Here is a 17,542-nt window from a genome sequence, read left to right as displayed (position 1 = left end):
ATAGCTCCCTTGGGGCAGAGAGAGCTGCAACTTCCTGGCAGAGAAGGGACAAGTGATTCTCCGACATGCGACAAAAGGATGGTGGCATGTAAGGAGGGGTAATCTTGAAGGGGAGGTAGTAGCCCCTTCGGACTATTTGCAAAACCCACCTGTCGGACATGATGGTTTGCCAGTGGGCGAATCCTTCTGCCCACTGGCCTCTGTGGCCATGAAAGGTTGGACTAGGAGTAGGACTAGGAGTGCTTGGAGGCTGCTGCAGGGAGGTTATGGGTTAACTGGCCCGCCCACTGGTCTCCAGATCTGCGAAAAGCAGACTGCATGGGGCAAGAGGTCGCCGCGAGGTCCAAGGATCAGGCCGTAGCCCTAGAGTGCTTCATGCACTCAGGTGCAGAGTCTGCCTTATCACCAAAAAGGTGACGCCCATCAAAGGGCATGTCTAGCAGTGTGGATTAGACATCCCCAGAAAAAAACAGACGTCCTCAACCAGGCGTAGCGCCTCAGGGCTACTGATGTGGAAACCGTTCTGCCCAGTGAATCGGCGGTATCCGGCCCACAATGGATTGTGAATTTTGCTGAGTCTCTAACCTCAGCCACTGCACAGGAGAGAACGGCCTGGGCCTCCTCCGGAGACTGGGGCAGCATTGCGCCACCGTATCCCACATCGTATGGGAATAATGGCTCAAGAGGCATGCAGTATTCTTGGGGCAGCATTGCGCCACCGTATCCCACATCGTATGGGAATAATGGCTCAAGAGGCATGCAGTATTCTTTGTCCGCAGCGCTAAGCTGGCAGAAGAAAACTTCTTCCCAAGATGGTCCAGCTTCTTGGATTCCCTATCTAGGGGAGCAGTAAGGAATGTGCCCTTAGAGGACGAGGCTTGGACCACCAAGCTCTCAGGGGTTGGGTGTTGGGAGAGGAAAAGTGGGTAACCTGGGGCTGGGCATTGGCGCCGGGCAATCGTTCTATCCACAAGGGCCCCTGTGCTGGGCTTGGACCAAGTGCCCAGAAGGACATCCGTGAAGGCTTCATTGAAAGGCAGCAGGGGTTTGGAAGAAGTTGCTGCAGGTTGAAGTTCCTCTGTCGGAAGGTTAGTCCCGACTGCCACTGTAGGAAGCTCCAGGCCCAAGTCCTCAGCTGCTCTACGCAACACCACTGCATAAGACGCTCCCTCCTCCGTAGCCACGGTAGGGGGAGAAAGCTTGCCAAGGTCTGGGGAGGTATCCAGACCACTGGTGTCACCCAGTTCCTCCCGCCAGTCCGGCTCCTCAAGTTGGTCAGCTAAAGGATCTACAGACCCCTCCCAGTCCTCCTCACAATCTCCTGGCAGCAAATCAGGCCTGCAGGGAATGAAAGATGAACAGTGGCACAAAAGTGCCGTCCGGCGCCAGTTGCGACGTCGGTCCGGCACCAGGTCCAAGTCAGGGGTGAGGCTGGGGTCGGCACTGGTCGGTGGCACGACCGGCGCCGGGGCGTCGTTGTAGGGATCGGCACCGGGGAAGATACTGTGATGGTGACCGGCATCAATCTGGATCCAGGCCTGGATCCTTGGGGGCCCACCGGGGCTGAAGCTGTCGGCCTCGAAGTCCCAGGACCCTCAACCGAGACCGCGAGGCCCTAAGGAGTGCCGGCGGAGTCGGGCTGCCCAAAAATGTCATGAAACGCTTTGTAAAAAGCTCAAAGCTGGGCAGGGGACTCTCCAGCACCGGAAAATGGAGGGTAATGTGGAGCCGTCCCTGGAACAGGCTCCGAAGACAGAGCTGGAGAGCAACGACACTCCGGGTCTCGTGTCGTGTTAGCCGACTGGCAGGGAGAAGGCGAAGATCGATGCTGCTTCTTCGCCTTCTTCTGGTGCTTCGACTTACCCGAAGATCTTGAAGACTTTAAAGAAGAGTGGTGATGGTGGATCTGTGACCTTCCCCTCGAATGGAACCTCGAATTACGCGGAGCCGACTGCTGGGCCTCCAATAGCTTTCGGGACCAGTCACGCAACAAAAATTTTGGGTTCATGGCCCAGCAGTCGGAGCATGACTGCAGGTCGTGGTCATGCTCCAGATACCAGAGGCACATGAGGTGGGGGTCTGCAACAAACATCAGGCAGTTACAGGCCACGCACGGCTTGAATCCGGTCCGTTGGTGTGACATCCCTCGTGCACGGGGAGTCAGAAGACTCAAAAAGAAGTCGACAAAAGTCAAAAAAGTTTAGTAAAAAAATGACTGAGGGGCGAGCTCTCCAGATCGCAAGGGTGGCATGGAAAAAGAGAGAACTGACTCGAAAATGATGTTGACAAAAAGACAAAACAATTTAGCCAAAACGTAGCTAGGAGTAGGTCTCTCTGGATCTGCGCTACGCTGGCGTGGCAAAAGAAAGAACGGACATCAGCATGCATGGGCTATGTAGGTCCAGCCATGTCCTCCTGGAGCCCACAACGTCGACAACAGACGCGGAGCGGACCGACTCCATTTAACGACACGCAGGGGTACTACTGAAGAAAAAACGTCCGGATCTAGATTGACACCTGGGAGAAATTCTAAGGTAAGGAATCTACAACTAACAGTCTCTATCAGATACATAATTTCTTCCACATCATTCATTTCCTTTTACTTCTGAATACCTACTTTGGGGTTTTAGATAACAAAAGAAAACACAAACGAAAGACGACACTCGTCCTGTACACATCCCAGTGTGAATCACAGAAAAAAACAAGAAGGGGGGGTTCCAATGTCTGTTAATTGCCATTAACAAGTAGGTTTCTTACAATGCTAATAGTAATCTGCAATACCTCACTCATTACTAAACAGAAACAGCAGCCAGCCTGGGGGTGATAATATGAACATGCGGTAACATTTTAAAAAATCTAACAGAGAGAGCCCTTCCAGGGAGTGGCATTTCTAAATGACACAGCGACAACATTAAATTATGCTCTGAAGCTACCAAATTATATGGCAATGTCCTTGAAGGATGCAGAAGCTTTCACTGAACGCATAACTTGAAAAGCAATGATAGATAGCCGATAGATTACAATCCATTATAGGAAGTGTTCTTGATATTGAAGTCTGTTTGAAGGAGTTTCCCTGCTGTGCACATTTACAAACATATTTTTCGAAAATGTAAGTAAACTCTTAGTAAACAGGAATTTAGACCTTACTGAAACAAAACTCTTGCCGAAGCAGAGGTTGAATAACAAGCATAAGGTTCTCTCAAACCCTCATTTCACTTCACTCAGCTAAACAGCCGACAGTGTAAGGAGAAGGGGCATTAAATAATACAGGACAGTGAGGTCCCTTATGTTGGGACAGAATGCATCTCAAATTTCATGACGGATTTCTTTTTAAGGATAAATTATAAGGAAACTCAATTAATCTGGTGCCATGAATTAGTCCGGTCCAGAAAATCCTGACTGCCTATTGTTCTTGGACTCTTCCAACTATGGCCCTCTTTCAATCTTAGGTGATCTACACAAGCTTCATGGCTACAATAATGCAAGTCTCTCAAGTCTTAATTTCATATGCATATGAATCAATTGCTTTTGAACTAGTCAAAAAAGGATGTTTGAAGTCCAAAGGATTACCTGAGCCAAGGACAATTTGATTTTTTTACTAATTGCACCTTTATAGAATATTGACAGTTTGAATTAATCAGCTACAGTATGTTGTCACATATTGCCTGAAACTCATTTGTCGGGGAGAACTTGAATCCTCAGGGGCTCTGGAATTTTGCTGCATGCTTCTCTGGCACCACTGTCATCAGAAAGCTGTACCCTGCATGCAATCTAGTTAGATGGTTGGCTACATGAGTTGCACTCAGCAGACATTAGGCATTATTTAGAGTTTGCTAGATGGGATACTGCATCACAAGTGCGGCGAAGATCCTGTCCGTTGTATTAGAAGTGCATTATAGTCTATAGCGCATGTAATATGGGACATCAAACATGTTTTTATGGAGTATTTCATCTGCAAAAGTCTACTGAAGATCCATAGGCGTCAATTGGTGTAGATTGCCATTGAGCTATGGTGTAACTCTATGGGACCAGACATCCTTGTTACTATGTAAGCCAGTAAGTGTTTAGCTTTGTCATCTGCCAGTTGAGCTGTTGAATGAATACATGAATGAATACTTTCTTGTAAAGCGCATGGCTACCCTCGTGCATCCCAGCGCTGTAAGAGACGTGAAGAGACATTATTGAAACAAAAATGTCTTTAGACGCTTCCTGAAAGCAAGATGGTTAGTTTCATGCCTGATGTTATCTGGGAGTTTGTTCCATCCCTTGGCCGCTAGGAAGGAAAGCTGGCGACCGCCCATCCGGGCTAACTTCACCCTGGGTACTACCAGCGGATTTCGCTGGTTAGATCTTAGATGTCTCACCGATTGATGGCGACGAAACAGGGGGCCGAGTAAGGTAGGGCCGGCATTATGGATGGACTTATGCGCCAAGCACAAGGTTTTAAACATAATCCTCTCCTGGATTGGTAACCAATGAAGCGACCGAAGAGAGGCCTTTGCCGAGCATCGCTTAGGGATTTTCATCAGCAGACGAGCTGCACAATTCTGCACCGATTGCAGAATTTTTATAGGACCTGCTGGGGCCCCCATATAGACAGCATTTGCATAGTCCATAGTCCTGTTCCTTGGAGGTACAAAGGTACTATAATGTGGCATGTCCTGAACAAAGCACTCAGGCTGCATAATCCATGGTGTAATCCTTTGGGTGGGAACTCTTGGATTTATACTCAACTGTGATGCTCCTCAGTGATTAGAGCAATGTAGTGAGATGTGAAAACTACCCAAGTGAAGCAAGGCATTCTATCATGGGAACTTCATCAAGGCCTGCCTAAAAGGCATATTCCTATCGCCTGCAAAGTTCAATGCACCCTCCTGAATAATGTTAATCTCTGCCGGTCAAAAACTACCTCTTAAAACAATCTTGCAGACAAGTTGCCATTGTGGACACGAAGAGCTTCAGTGAGTCTATAACCATTGACATAGGCTTCTACCGATGTTAAGGCCTTTGCTGACAAGGGGTATAAAGAAACAGTATTGGGACGGATGGGTCTGGGTAATAGTAGTGGAATAGCCTCTTTATGGTATCTTAGATGTAATAGCATGCAAAACAGGAGAATATACTAGGTAAATTCCCAAAGATCATTGAATTTAGGCCTGTATTAAGAGATCATATTAAAAGGACATGAAATAATTCTGGGTCTCTCAATGTGCTGTTCACTATGAGCAAGAAGGTCTTAGGGAAGACTTAATTTCAAATCAGAGTTTTGGGCAGCAACAATTCTATATGGGTTTTGAACTCCTTTTGTAAAATCTGTAATGGGTTCTTATAGAGGTATATTCAAAGATACCAAGCACTGGGGAAGCCAATAGGTGTGGCCGCTGGTATTTTTGCTTTGTCAGTGCTTGTTTTGCATTGTTTTTTGCAAAGATATTGTTGGGCCCGCAGCTGCACTCTAATCAATCTAAAAAAATAAAATTAAAAAAAACACTGCTTACGAGAAAAAAATATTTTGGCTTAAAAAAAGCATACTTTGCAATATTACACTCAGGCACTTTAGGTAAATACTTTGGGTGTGAGTGTGCTCCTTGTAAAAAGGTAAAATGCAGTCACCGACAATGGGGGTAGCAAATGGCTGTAGTGGGCTAACTCACTGTCCCTATCTGTATGTTGTAGTGTGAGGATAAAAGTGTGAATGACACAATAAGAGACCAACAGATGGCTGAAAGTTCCTATAAGTATATCATACATATAATGTTAGTAAAATGAAAAAATCTTAAACTTCAGACCTAACAATTGAAGCAAATGTTACTTTTACATAACCGATGTGTTCGTTTTTTGGTTTTTTTTTGAGGGAAGGTGTTTCGCTCTTTAAGTCTAGCGCCAAGACGTTTTGGTTTTACTAAAATTATATTCACACAATACACTCATTGGGGATTTCAGCCAGACCTCTTAATCAATGGTCTTTTACGTCATTCACAACTTTCTTCAGCCCACTACAGTATAAAGGATGGGCAAATAGGTCAGCCCACTAGCTAATGTCACTGGTTTCATTCTGCTCCTTAACAAGAAGGTAATCTGCACATGCAGCAATTCTGTTCTGTTCACTCCCATGGAATGAACGAATGAGTGAGTGAGTGTGTACACACACACACACACACACACACACACACACACTAATCAACACCCCTCCCAACCCCCCCTCCTAAAATAAAATAAGCAATGAATTGATAAGGCCACCAGACCTGTTGGCCTGCTTGTTATCAAGAGTGTTCCAGGATCTAGTACACGGTGATGCTAGTGAGTGATTCTAAACAATAATGAAGATCCATTATAGAGCATTTGTTTCAGCAAAACAAATTACAATTATGCTATTCTTTAACCTTTATTCATCTCAGAGATAGCATTCGAACATTGTCAGTGGAAAGATAGGGCATATTGCTCCTTGAAAGGAATTCACATCATAATTACCGACTGCTCTGAGAGTTTCACAACTTGCTTCTGGAGCTTTTGGCACTCTTTAAACTTTTCCTTGTAATGGTCTGCAGCCATCTGAAGCCGAAGTTTCAGGTCCTCAACTTCCCTGCGCAACTCCTGCTCCACTAAGGAGTTTACGGTTTCCTGGAAAAAAAAGAGGCACTCTATGTATACTCAGATTTATACAAAAAAAATGTTTTGGATCTACAACATAACTGAAGTGTGGCTCAGAGGTTTTATTCACAGACAACAGGGGTCATGTAAGAAACTGAAAACAGACAAAAGTAGCACAGCAACTGATCAAAATAGCACATGAGGGGCATGCTGTAAGTTAGAATGCTTCTGCAGCAATCAAATGATTAAAAGAACAGTACAGTGAACCAGAGGAAGCTGTCAAGCAATCAATACAGTACAGTATTTCAGCAATGAAAGACTGAAAATGAAAGTAGTTCACAAAGCATGGACCCAACTTAATTGACACTTTCAATCGATGAACCATACATTACATGACTTAATTATAATGGTTTTACTTTGTTCCCAAAGAAACATTTGAGTAATCAGGACACAGCTACATTTTTCATGTAGGTCCATTACATTTTATGTTTAGCTGAAAATGTGTGCGACATACTCAGCTTCATTTATTAGCCGTAATGCAGCATTTAGAGAGAACTGGGCAGTAAGGAGGCTCCAGCAAAAAAATAACCATGTTGCTGGATACATGCGAAATCAATCAAACAAACCCAAAGACTGAAATCGTGATCCTCAGAAAAAGCACTGCATCCTAGGACTCCACCAGGTGGTCAACAGAGCTAGGACTGACAATGCCAAGAGCCTCGGAATGGTCATCTCATCGACAGCAAACGCAAATGACCCTCTCTCCCTCCCCCAAATCAACACCATCACCCCCTCATGCTTCCATACCCTGAAAATGTGGAGGAAGCTTTTCTAATCATTCCCAATCAACACCAGGAAAACTGTCATGCACGCCCTGGTAACCAGCACGAAGGACTATGGGAACACCCTTTAAGCCGAGATCAACAAAAACACGTCACACCACACCTGAAAGAGCTTCATTGGCTCCCCATACACAAACTAACACAATCCATACTCCTTACCAACACTTTCAAGGCACTACATAACAGTGGCACAGCATATCTTAAACACATTTACTTTCACAAACCTTTGAGACACCTCAGCTTGTCAGTGTGCTTGCACACACCTCACACATACAGAAAAACAGATTCGGAGCGTGAGCCTTTTACATCACTCCTAAAGCATGAAACGACCTGCCACTGCACATAAGAGCCTCCTCCTTCTTGACTTCTACATGGATCGGAAGACCTAGCTAGTCAAGAATTTCCACTAGGCCCTAGGCTTGGCTAGGTCCACACCTGCTCAGCGCCAGGATACACTCCTGGGTGATCGTGCACTCCCCAAACCTATATGACTTGACATAACATAATAACCTCCACTCAGCAGAAATCTCTACCACATGCAAACAGACATAATAACATATCTATTATGTCCATATAGGGGTACTCTATGATGCCACTCCCAATTTCAAAGTCATAGCGGGCAATCATAACTGAAGCATGGGTCTATTTGTAGGAAATTGAGTTTGTGTTGAAGGCAGGGCCTCAACATTATGCCTGGTATTTGATGCAACCCGGACTGAAGAGCACTGAGCTCCTACTAATCAGGTCCCCAGTGCTAGTGTTCCTTTTCCAAAACAACTGGTCACTTGATACCCAAGAGTCCAGGCCTTTAGCAACACTAAGTCCCTAGTAAGTAGTACCTAGGGCACAGGTACTAAAGAGGCCATACCATGTCCCCTAGCACTGCATGGAATATTTACACACCTATGGCAGGCCTTAGAGCACTAAGGCTGGGTGCATCAAATTACACGTGTGGACATATCTGCATGAGCAGAAATGTCCCTGTGCTGGCCAGTTCATTACTGCCAGTACAAGTAAATAGGGAAGCCATTTTAAATACATGTGATGGACCCTGGTCAAAAACGAGTTCCCCAGGTACATGATGGCTTCACTGAAACTAGAGATGTTTGGTATGAAACATCTGATATGAATAATCCCACACGGATTCCAGTTATGGATTTATAAATACATGCACTCAGAGGGCAACTTAGAGGTGCCCTCTGAAACCTACCAACTACTAGTATGCTGACTGAGTGGTCCTAGCCAGTCTGCCACCACAGACAAGTTTCTGACCCCCAGGCATGAGGGCCTTTGCTCTGAGTAGGCTCTGGCAGATGGTATTTACACCCCCTCCCACAGCACAATCTGCAAATTAGCATTCCAAAGCAGGGAGCTTCAAAGAGCCCAGCAACTTTGGTATGGAAATCTGGTTTCCCTCGCAGGAGAGGATATCCAGGGCCCATTTGGCGCCTGGACAGGTGAGAAAATTAGTAGTCAGAGAGGCGTGTTCACCTTCAGGCTAGTTCCACCCCTAAGGTGAGCTACCGCAAATAAATACGAAAAACAGAATGCCATCTTTGTGATGGCAAACTTAAGAATTCTGAGACAGGGTGATGCCCACTTCCCATAGGAAGTTCTATTCGATTCTAAGTCTAATCTAGCGCATAGCTACACGAAGGGCTCCCAGCGCTAGAACAGTCATCATATTAATAAGCTCTCAGACAGGACTAGTTACTATAAAGCCACATTTGCAGGGCCTTACGGAATGATAGCTCATTGGAAAGCAAACGTAATTATGGGTTAAGAGTGTTCCAAAGTTTGGGGGCGTGATATGAACATGAAAGGCCACCCCAACGAGATTTGCTAAATTTAGGGTCCTACAATAAGTGTGCTGAGGAAGATCTAAGTCACCTTCCAGGAATGTTGGAAGTGGCTAGTGATCTTAATAGGACAGGAACTTTCTTGTAGAGTGACTTGTGCAAAATGCAAACGGTCTTCAACTGGATTTTATGCTCGAATGGGAGCCAGTGTAGGTCCTTTTGGACAATTTTAGCAGATTGATGTCTGGGGAAATTCATAAAAAGCTGAGTAGCAGCATTCTGCGTAATCTCCAACCTCCATCATATCGAAAGGTGAGTCAAGGCATATAGGGGTGTAGTGACCTCAGGGGTAAGTAGCCCTATGGCTACTTACCTAAACTCCCCTAATGCCCTTAAATCTAGTACTTAGAAGAGTCCCTGGTACCAGGAAATCAGACCCTGGCGACCGAAAAGAAAAAGGACTGACAAGCAAGAACTGTGGAATGACCCACGGATTTGGCACTAACCCTGCTGTTCGCTGTTTCCGACGATTGCGCCAAGGTCGACTCACCCTGTAACCTGATGTACCTCCAAAAGATTTCTGCCTGGACTCAGAAACTCCTGTGGAGCAGCGGAACTGGTTCGCTGCACCCTGCAGGTACCAAAGAAAGAACTAGGAGTACTTTGGAACGCATAAACCTAACACCACTAGCATCACTGCACCCATCACTCTAAGTCAGAGTTTAAGTGGGCAAACTGTGCGAGTATGGTCCTCCAGCACTCCGGAGAAGAAGCCCACCTTGGGTTTGCTTGGAGGGGACTTCTTAACGCGGCCTTCAGCCTCTTTGTGCAGCCTCCCCTGACCGCAAATGGCTCAGCTGTGAAAAACCAGACTCCTCAAGACACCTCTGCACCTGTTGCCCCGTGTCTGAGTGGAAGTGGACTGAAAGTGTCCCCACGTCCCGAAGCAAGAGCACCTGAGCCCCCTTGTTGGTTCAGCATGACTGGTTACCCAATCCAAACCTGCAGCCTGCAGGACCGATCCCCATTCACTAACACTGGGCACCTGACCATGTAACACACTTATGCACCTGGACACCCTAGAGCCTCCAGAGGTGGCCAATTGGTGTGGCCTTGAACCTTGCCCCATACTCACCTTAAGTCTAGGAGATTGGTCCCATAAGTCACTGTGAAGTGCCTGAATGCAATACATGTGTTACCCAATAGGATAACATTGGGCCAGAGGGAGGGTAGGGGAGGGAAGGAGAGAAGAGGAGACACCACATCACAATTTATATCAAAATCACTTAGGTTGGTACCAAAATATATGGTTTGTCTAGGGGCAGAAGCCGACTGAATCAAATAGTAGAACACTAACATGCTGAGGTTCAAGTGAACAGGAATGGTTGTTATGAGGGTGAATGCTATATGAAAAAATAGCTGGGGCACGTTTCCCTCGCTGACACAGAAAATTTGCTTCCCACAAAGTAGCAATCTGGTTACGTTATTTACCTTTTCCTGTTTCAATACAGCTAGTTTACTTTTTGCAACCTGGATCTCCCGTGACTTAAGCTCAGCCACAGCCTCAGCTAGCTGCTTTTTCACCTTGTCATTTTCCAAACGAGCAATATGAAGATCAGACATTGTTTTATCTCGCATATTTACTACGTCACTGAGCTCCCTGGCCATTAAAACAGACTCCTGTCTGCTCCCTTGAATCTGCTCCTCAGCTCTCCGAAGTTGCTCTTTTAAAAAAGTAGCATCCTCCTGAAATACATCAAGACACACCCATATTACATTTACTAGACAAAAAAAAATGTATGTTTCACATTTAAAAACAAATCACCCATTTTAAGCATTTATTTGCTGTAAGTTATTTTAATAAAGTGACTACAATGTCACATGACATGGAATAAAATAAAAGCACTGAGAAGGTTTCAAAAACATACACTTACTACAGTAAATTCAAGAAACAAATTTAGACGGTATGCCATCTAGGCCGATTTAGAATATCTTTTAGATCCTATCTGGAGCTTAATAGGAAGGGAGGAGAGCATAAATTACAGAAGAGGCACTCCAAACACACATCGATACCACAGAGAAAGCATGCAGCATAGTCACTGCCTCACAGACTCTAGGAATCAGATGATGCCCAAGGTACTTCATCTTGTTATGCAAGAAACTGGAGAAAGCACCATCTGACAGGAGAAATGCAATGGCAGCATCAACACTATAACCTTGTTAACTAATTTCAAATGATTCCTAGACTCCAGAGGTAGCGAATGCAAAGAAGCAAACTGTTATTTACCTGTCAAAATCGGTTTGCAGCTTGTAATGATGTTGTCTCATGCATAAAGATTTGAGTAATCCTATCAAACTCTATGAAAAAGTGGATTCTGCTAAACACTCAACACAGAAACCAGTTGCAGGCAGAGTCACAACTCCCTACAGTATGTAAATCATACAACAGGATGGTATAATTGATGATGTCAAGTGAAATGAACATCCGGAAGTATCTGGGCACTTACACTGCCTACATAGTGTGACAAATATAGTCCAATGCCGGAAGGATGGAAACTCAGCCAGTAATGGATAGAATACCCTACTAGAAGATCATCCAGAAGACTGCTGTTCTCTGAATTTAAGTTAAACAGACAGCAGTGTTCTGTACCGTAATTTGGGATTCCAGTTTGATGACACGCTCTCCTGCGGCCCGCAAATTAATAAGGTCACGGCTGCCTGTTTTGGTAAGCTAAAAATGATGAAAAATTTTTTCCCATTCCTGCCAATGGATGCGCGCAGAACAGTCACGCAGGCGCTAATAACGTCCCATTTGGACTATGCCAACAGTCTCTATGCGGGGGCTCCTCTGTACCAAATTGAACGCCTGCAAGTAGTTCAAAACGCGGCAGCAAGACTGATTGGCAACATCCCTTTCCGACATTCTATTTCTACGTTTCGCAAAAAGCTCCATTGGCTTCCCATAGCCTCTCGGATTAAGTTTAAAATACTCACTCTTGTTTTCCGTGCTCTCAACGGTACTGGCCCAGATTACCTGAGAAGGAGACTCACATTATCTCATTCAGTGAGAGACCTACGTTCCAACAGTCTACGCCTTATGGTGGTGCCACGCTTCCGCCGCGCTCGAATGGGCGGCAGAGCTTTTGCTGTCCTTGCTGCGAAACACTGGAACGGGCTCCCCCTGGACCTCAGATTTGCCTCATCTGAAGTACTATTTCGTAGCCGCCTGAAAACTTGGCTATTCTCCTCATCTTAGATATGCTCCTCTTATCTCTGTTGACAGTTTTTTAGCGCCGGGACACCTCCGATGGAGGTAGCTGTGCGCTTTATAAGAGCCATAAATAAATAAATAAATAAATAAATAAATATCCAAATAGGTCAAGAGTTGTCAAAAATGGGAATTTTGAGAAGCTGTATAACCCCCTCGTGTTTAATTTCTGGTGGTATCATGCTTCGGACAATAAACAGAAGAATCAAGGATACAGCAAAGACAATGAGTCATTATTGGCCAGAAATATTTTAATAATCTTGGAGCCCATGGGCAGCGTTACTCACTGAAGGAATGCATCCATGTTGATATCCCTATCTTAATTCAGATATACTTTACCTTATGTGTACGCAGTTTGCCACATCAAATACCTACATTAAGGTAGCACTGGAAGAATGTGGAGTGTTAACAGAACTACTGTCTTACTGTTTTGATGTTGTGTGCTTATGTAGCTCTTGTACCAAAGTCTACGGTGATACTCTACTGATGCAGAATTATAGCGCAGCTGCTATAGTTAAACTTGTGTAATGTAATATAAGGAGGATTTGTAGAGTGCTGGTTGTCACTCGTGAGGGTATTCAGGTGCCAAGTACATGAATGTAGGCGTGTGGAGAGGTTGGGCCTGAGTATAGGCAACCTCGATAGTACTGCAAGATGACTAATTGAAAAGCTATGCCTTTAGCTTGTTGTGGAATTCAAGAAGTGAGAAGGCGCCCCTGGTGTGTTAGGGGAGCTTGTTCCAATATGTGGCAGTTTGATAGGAGAATGATCAACCTCCCGTTCTGATTCTGTGGATACGAGGTGTGTATGTGTGTGTGAGTGAGGGTAAGGCTGAGCGAAGTTGTCTGGTGGGTTGGTGGAAGTGTAGTCCAGTGATTGAGGAATGTGGGTCCCATGTTGTATAGTAACTTGAATGGGTGTGTGAGAAGTTTGAAGTGGCAGTGCTTCTGGATGGGGAGTTGGTAGATCTCCCTGAGGAGTGGTGTGGTGTGAGTTCAGCCTGGGAGATTGAGGACAAGTCTGGCGGCGGCGCTTTGGATGGTTTGAAGTCTGGGAAGAAGATGGATTGAGATGCTGGCTTAGAGTGCTTTGCTGTAGTCCAATCTGCTTGTGAATAGGGCCTGCGTGATGGTATGTCTGGTGTCCATTGGGAGCCAGTTGAAGATTTTACATAACATGCAGAGCATGTGAAGGCATGAGGAGGTAACACAGTTGACCTGGGACTTCATGGTGAGGTTGGTGTCCATGATGAGACCTGCGTTCCTAGCTTGGTCGGTTTAGGTGGGTTCAACTTCGGCGGGCCACCAGGTGGAGTCCCCAGGTGAGCTCTTATTTGAAGATCAGCACTTCAGTCTCCTTGGTGTTGAGCTTGAGATAGCTTTCTTTCATCCAATTGGCCACACTAGTCATGCATTGCTTGAAGTTTGGCTTGGTGGAGACCATGTCATCTGAGAGGGGAAAAATGAGCTGGCTGTCATCAAGGTAGGAGTTGTTGATTCTGTGGGATCTAATGGTGTTAGTGAGAGGAGTCTTGTACATGTTGAAATAGTGTGGGGCTGTGTGATGACCCCTGTGGGACTCTAGACAATAGGTACTTGGTTCGGATATGAAAGGTGTAAGCCTAACTGATTGAGTTCTTCCGGAGAGGAAGGATGCTATCCATTTGATAACTGGTCTTTGAGATGCAAGCTATGAGACAGGGAAGAAATGGCTAAACAAAAAGGGGTGGAAAACAGAGAGAAAGCATGCTCCTTACATTTAGCAACGTTCTTTCTGTTCAAAAGGAACAGCTGCTGCAGATTCCACACCGTTGAACCTTTTTCTCAGGTGCAAGACAGGTTCCGGGAAAAGTTTAAAAATGCCAAGTCACCAGCGGCTATCCTGGTTGATAGATGGCACATTTTAACCTCTCAAGAAGTGATACAACAGCCTTATAAAAAAAGGCCACACATACAGGTGACATACTCTTCATCCATTTTTCATATCCCAAAGGCAGGACAGGGTGTGAAGTAGCCAAAAAGAATACAGAAAAGACCACATACATACTCAAAAGGGTAAGGAAGAGGATATCAAGTAACTGTGGGAGCTGCCACATCCATCAGAAAGAATGTTACCGAGGATAAGTTACTTTTCCTTTAAATGGATACTAGCTAAAACAGAAGCTTGTTTTTTAACCACCAACATAGAATCTTTACTTTACTTTGTGAACTTATTAAGCGCAGACAAATCATCCTCGAGGGGATCTCTCGGCACTGTAGGAGAAGATATGGCGGACACGACCATCTAAAACAGCCATGCCTTTAGGAGTTTTTTAATACTGGGAAGCTCACTGCAGGCCCTGATGTTTGTTGGCAGTTTATTCCAGTGCCTAGGGGCCAGATGACAAAAGGCTCTACCGCCCTTTCTTGCCCTCTGTATCCTTTGAGTGCACAGGAGGTTGGCATTACTAGATCTTAATTGTCGTGCCGGTTGATACCATCTGAGTTTATTACCGAGGTACACAGGTCCTTCCCCTGTAATGATTTAAAGGCAACAACGAGCATCTTAAAGATAGCTCATTTCCTCACCGGTAGCCAGTGTAACTGGTTCAACAAAGGGGCAGACGGAGTCCGTGCCGGTTTGTTTAAGGCAAGACGGTCTGCGGTGTTCTGCACTACCTGTAGGCGTATTAGTAGATCCTCCCTGGCACCCACCAGCAGCGAGTTGCCGTAGTCCAGCCGATTCACAATGAGTGACTGGACAAGGGTTTTCCTCGCCGACAGAGGGATCCAGGAAAAAATAATTCTGAGCATCCTCATTGTGCCAAAACACATGCCGGATACTATCTTGACCTGTTCCTCCATAGATAATTCATCATCTATCCTTACACCCAGATTCTTGGCCCATCTTGTGGGTGGAGGAGCCTCCCCTAGTTTGGGTGGCCACCACTCAGGGGACCAAATTGTCACCACCTTTCCGAAAAGCAAAATTACTGTTTTTGAGGAGTTAAGTTGTAGAAAATTCCTCCTCATCCAGACAGCGATACTAGATATGCAGCTTCTAAATTTCCGTTGGGTCGACATAATGTCTTCCTCAATGGGGACGATTAGCTGCGTGTCGTCCGCATAGGAGATGGTTTCGAATCCATGGCTTCTGATAATGTCTGCCAAAGGTGTCACATAGGCACTGAACAGGGTCGGGCTCAATACTGAGCCCTGCGGGACACCCCTATCTACCCCTATTGTCTCAGATACAAATGACCCCAACTGGATGCTCTGTGTACGTCCCGATAGGAAGCTATGGATCCACTCAAGAGCTTTACCCCCTCACCCCAATCCCCCTCAATCTGTCCAGCCACAACCGATGAGAGAATCTAACTCAGGAGGATTGAGGTCTTCAGGTATGCTCATAAGAACTGGAACATCACCCTACCAAATTACAGCCCTTTGCATTAAGGCAATAATCCTTTCAGAAAGAAGATACTGAGCTAGTAAGCTACTCGAATAAACTAAAACCACCCTTAAAAGGATATAGGTGGCCATAATCCTCTTGAAAGAGTGGACTTCAAAACCCTCAGGGGGATTCAGGTCTGCTTACTTGTAGCATTGCCTGCTTGACAACAAAACCCACCTAGCAAACATCTGTTTTCTGAGACCATGTTCTAGTTTAGCACCAAGAAAACTTACAAAAAGATTGCTTTTAATAATGAAACATGGAGTCTTGTGAATACAATGTCTAATATCCTATTGGGGTCTAAATTATGCAATGTTTCCACAACCTCGAAGGATGAGACGCAGCAAAGAAAGCGCTATGGGAAATTAATTGGGAACAGGAAATTCAGAGGCTACCTTCTGGGAAATAAATGGCTTAATTCAGAGTTTGTCCCTTGATAATGTAGTGAAAGGAACAAAAGAGAAGAAAGACCTTGGAGGTTACTGACAAACCTTGCTAAATTACTGATACAAGGAAAGCCACCATTCAGGAAATAAATTGGGCTGTTGTATATGAAGACCTGGACTTGACATCTAAGCACTTGAGACAGAAACACGTGTAAAGACAACCTTATAGCTCAAAATCCCAAAAGGATGATTTGGAATTATAACTCAGTGACAATGGTGTCTTAACTGACAGAGGTCTGTGGTGGACACCCCAAGCTTCTAGGGTGGAGTCCATTGTCAGGGTCACCCAAGGATAGGAGCCCAAAATAGTTCACCTTCCAGAAGATTCAAGCAAAGGAGTCTTCACTGTAGACAATAAGCAAGTGCATGATAAATATAAATGATGTCCGTCAGATTGCAGTGACACTGTTTCCACTCAGATGTCAAGTCCCATTGGAATATGAAGCCATGAGCCCCAACAACTTTAAGGCAGTTTATACTTTCTGCTAGGACTTAAACGAAAATCTGGAGACCATTAGATAAACAGAGTACTGACTCTCCATCAAGGGATCTGCCATGTGTTTAGTACAGTTGAGTTCACCTCCTATGTAAAGAAGTTCCTTAGTAAGCATTTGGAATAGCTTCTGTTGTTCGCTAAAAACCCAAGATTGAACAAATAAATTGTTGTAGCAACAAAGTTTTTATCCGCGAAATCTCATTGCAGGGGGCTTTTAAAAACAAGTTGATCAGATATAGAAAAATATGTATGTGGCTGCAGTGCACATTAAAACCCAACCTGTATCAGCTTTCTAAAGACTCTAGCAATATGGTCAGGCCAAATAAAATGGAAGTGAACACAGAACTGCATCTCTCGCACAGTAAACATGAAACAGATTCTGTGGCTTTTCAACAGAAACTTAGAAATACGAGTCCTGAATGCCCAAAGAGACCACCCAACTCTGTTATTTCAACATAACCAAAACCTGCATAGGAGTGAGCACTTTGAAGAACTTATTTAGGAATTAACTCCAAGACATGGTATGGTCCCCCCATCCCCCTCCATCACCCCCTATGAACAGCAGGAGCAATATCCAATGCCCCTTTAGCCAGGAGGGAAGCTACTTTGTTCATCAAGATGCTTGCATGCGAGAAGGAGGAAAGATGAGGATGAAAATGATGAGGGAT

General features: G+C 45.0%; 1 protein-coding gene across 10 annotated transcripts in view; it reads right to left on the bottom strand.

Moving 5' to 3' along the window:
• The window catches only part of TAX1BP1 (Tax1 binding protein 1), a 702,037-nt gene that overhangs the window by 302,636 nt on the left and 381,859 nt on the right, over window positions 1-17,542 (bottom strand). For all 10 annotated transcript variants that reach the window (XM_078663492.1, XM_078663483.1, XM_078663485.1 and 7 more), the window contains 2 exons: window positions 10,724-10,978; window positions 6,472-6,621 (listed from right to left, as the gene is read on the bottom strand). In XM_078663492.1, the coding sequence (XP_078519618.1) occupies window positions 6,472-6,621; window positions 10,724-10,978 (405 nt within the window). The remainder of the gene's footprint in view (window positions 1-6,471; window positions 6,622-10,723; window positions 10,979-17,542) is intronic.

This window comes from Lissotriton helveticus, chromosome 10, assembly GCF_964261635.1.
Source record: "Lissotriton helveticus chromosome 10, aLisHel1.1, whole genome shotgun sequence".
NCBI lineage: Eukaryota > Metazoa > Chordata > Amphibia > Caudata > Salamandridae > Lissotriton > Lissotriton helveticus.
This window is presented reverse-complemented; position numbering and strand designations above follow the sequence as displayed.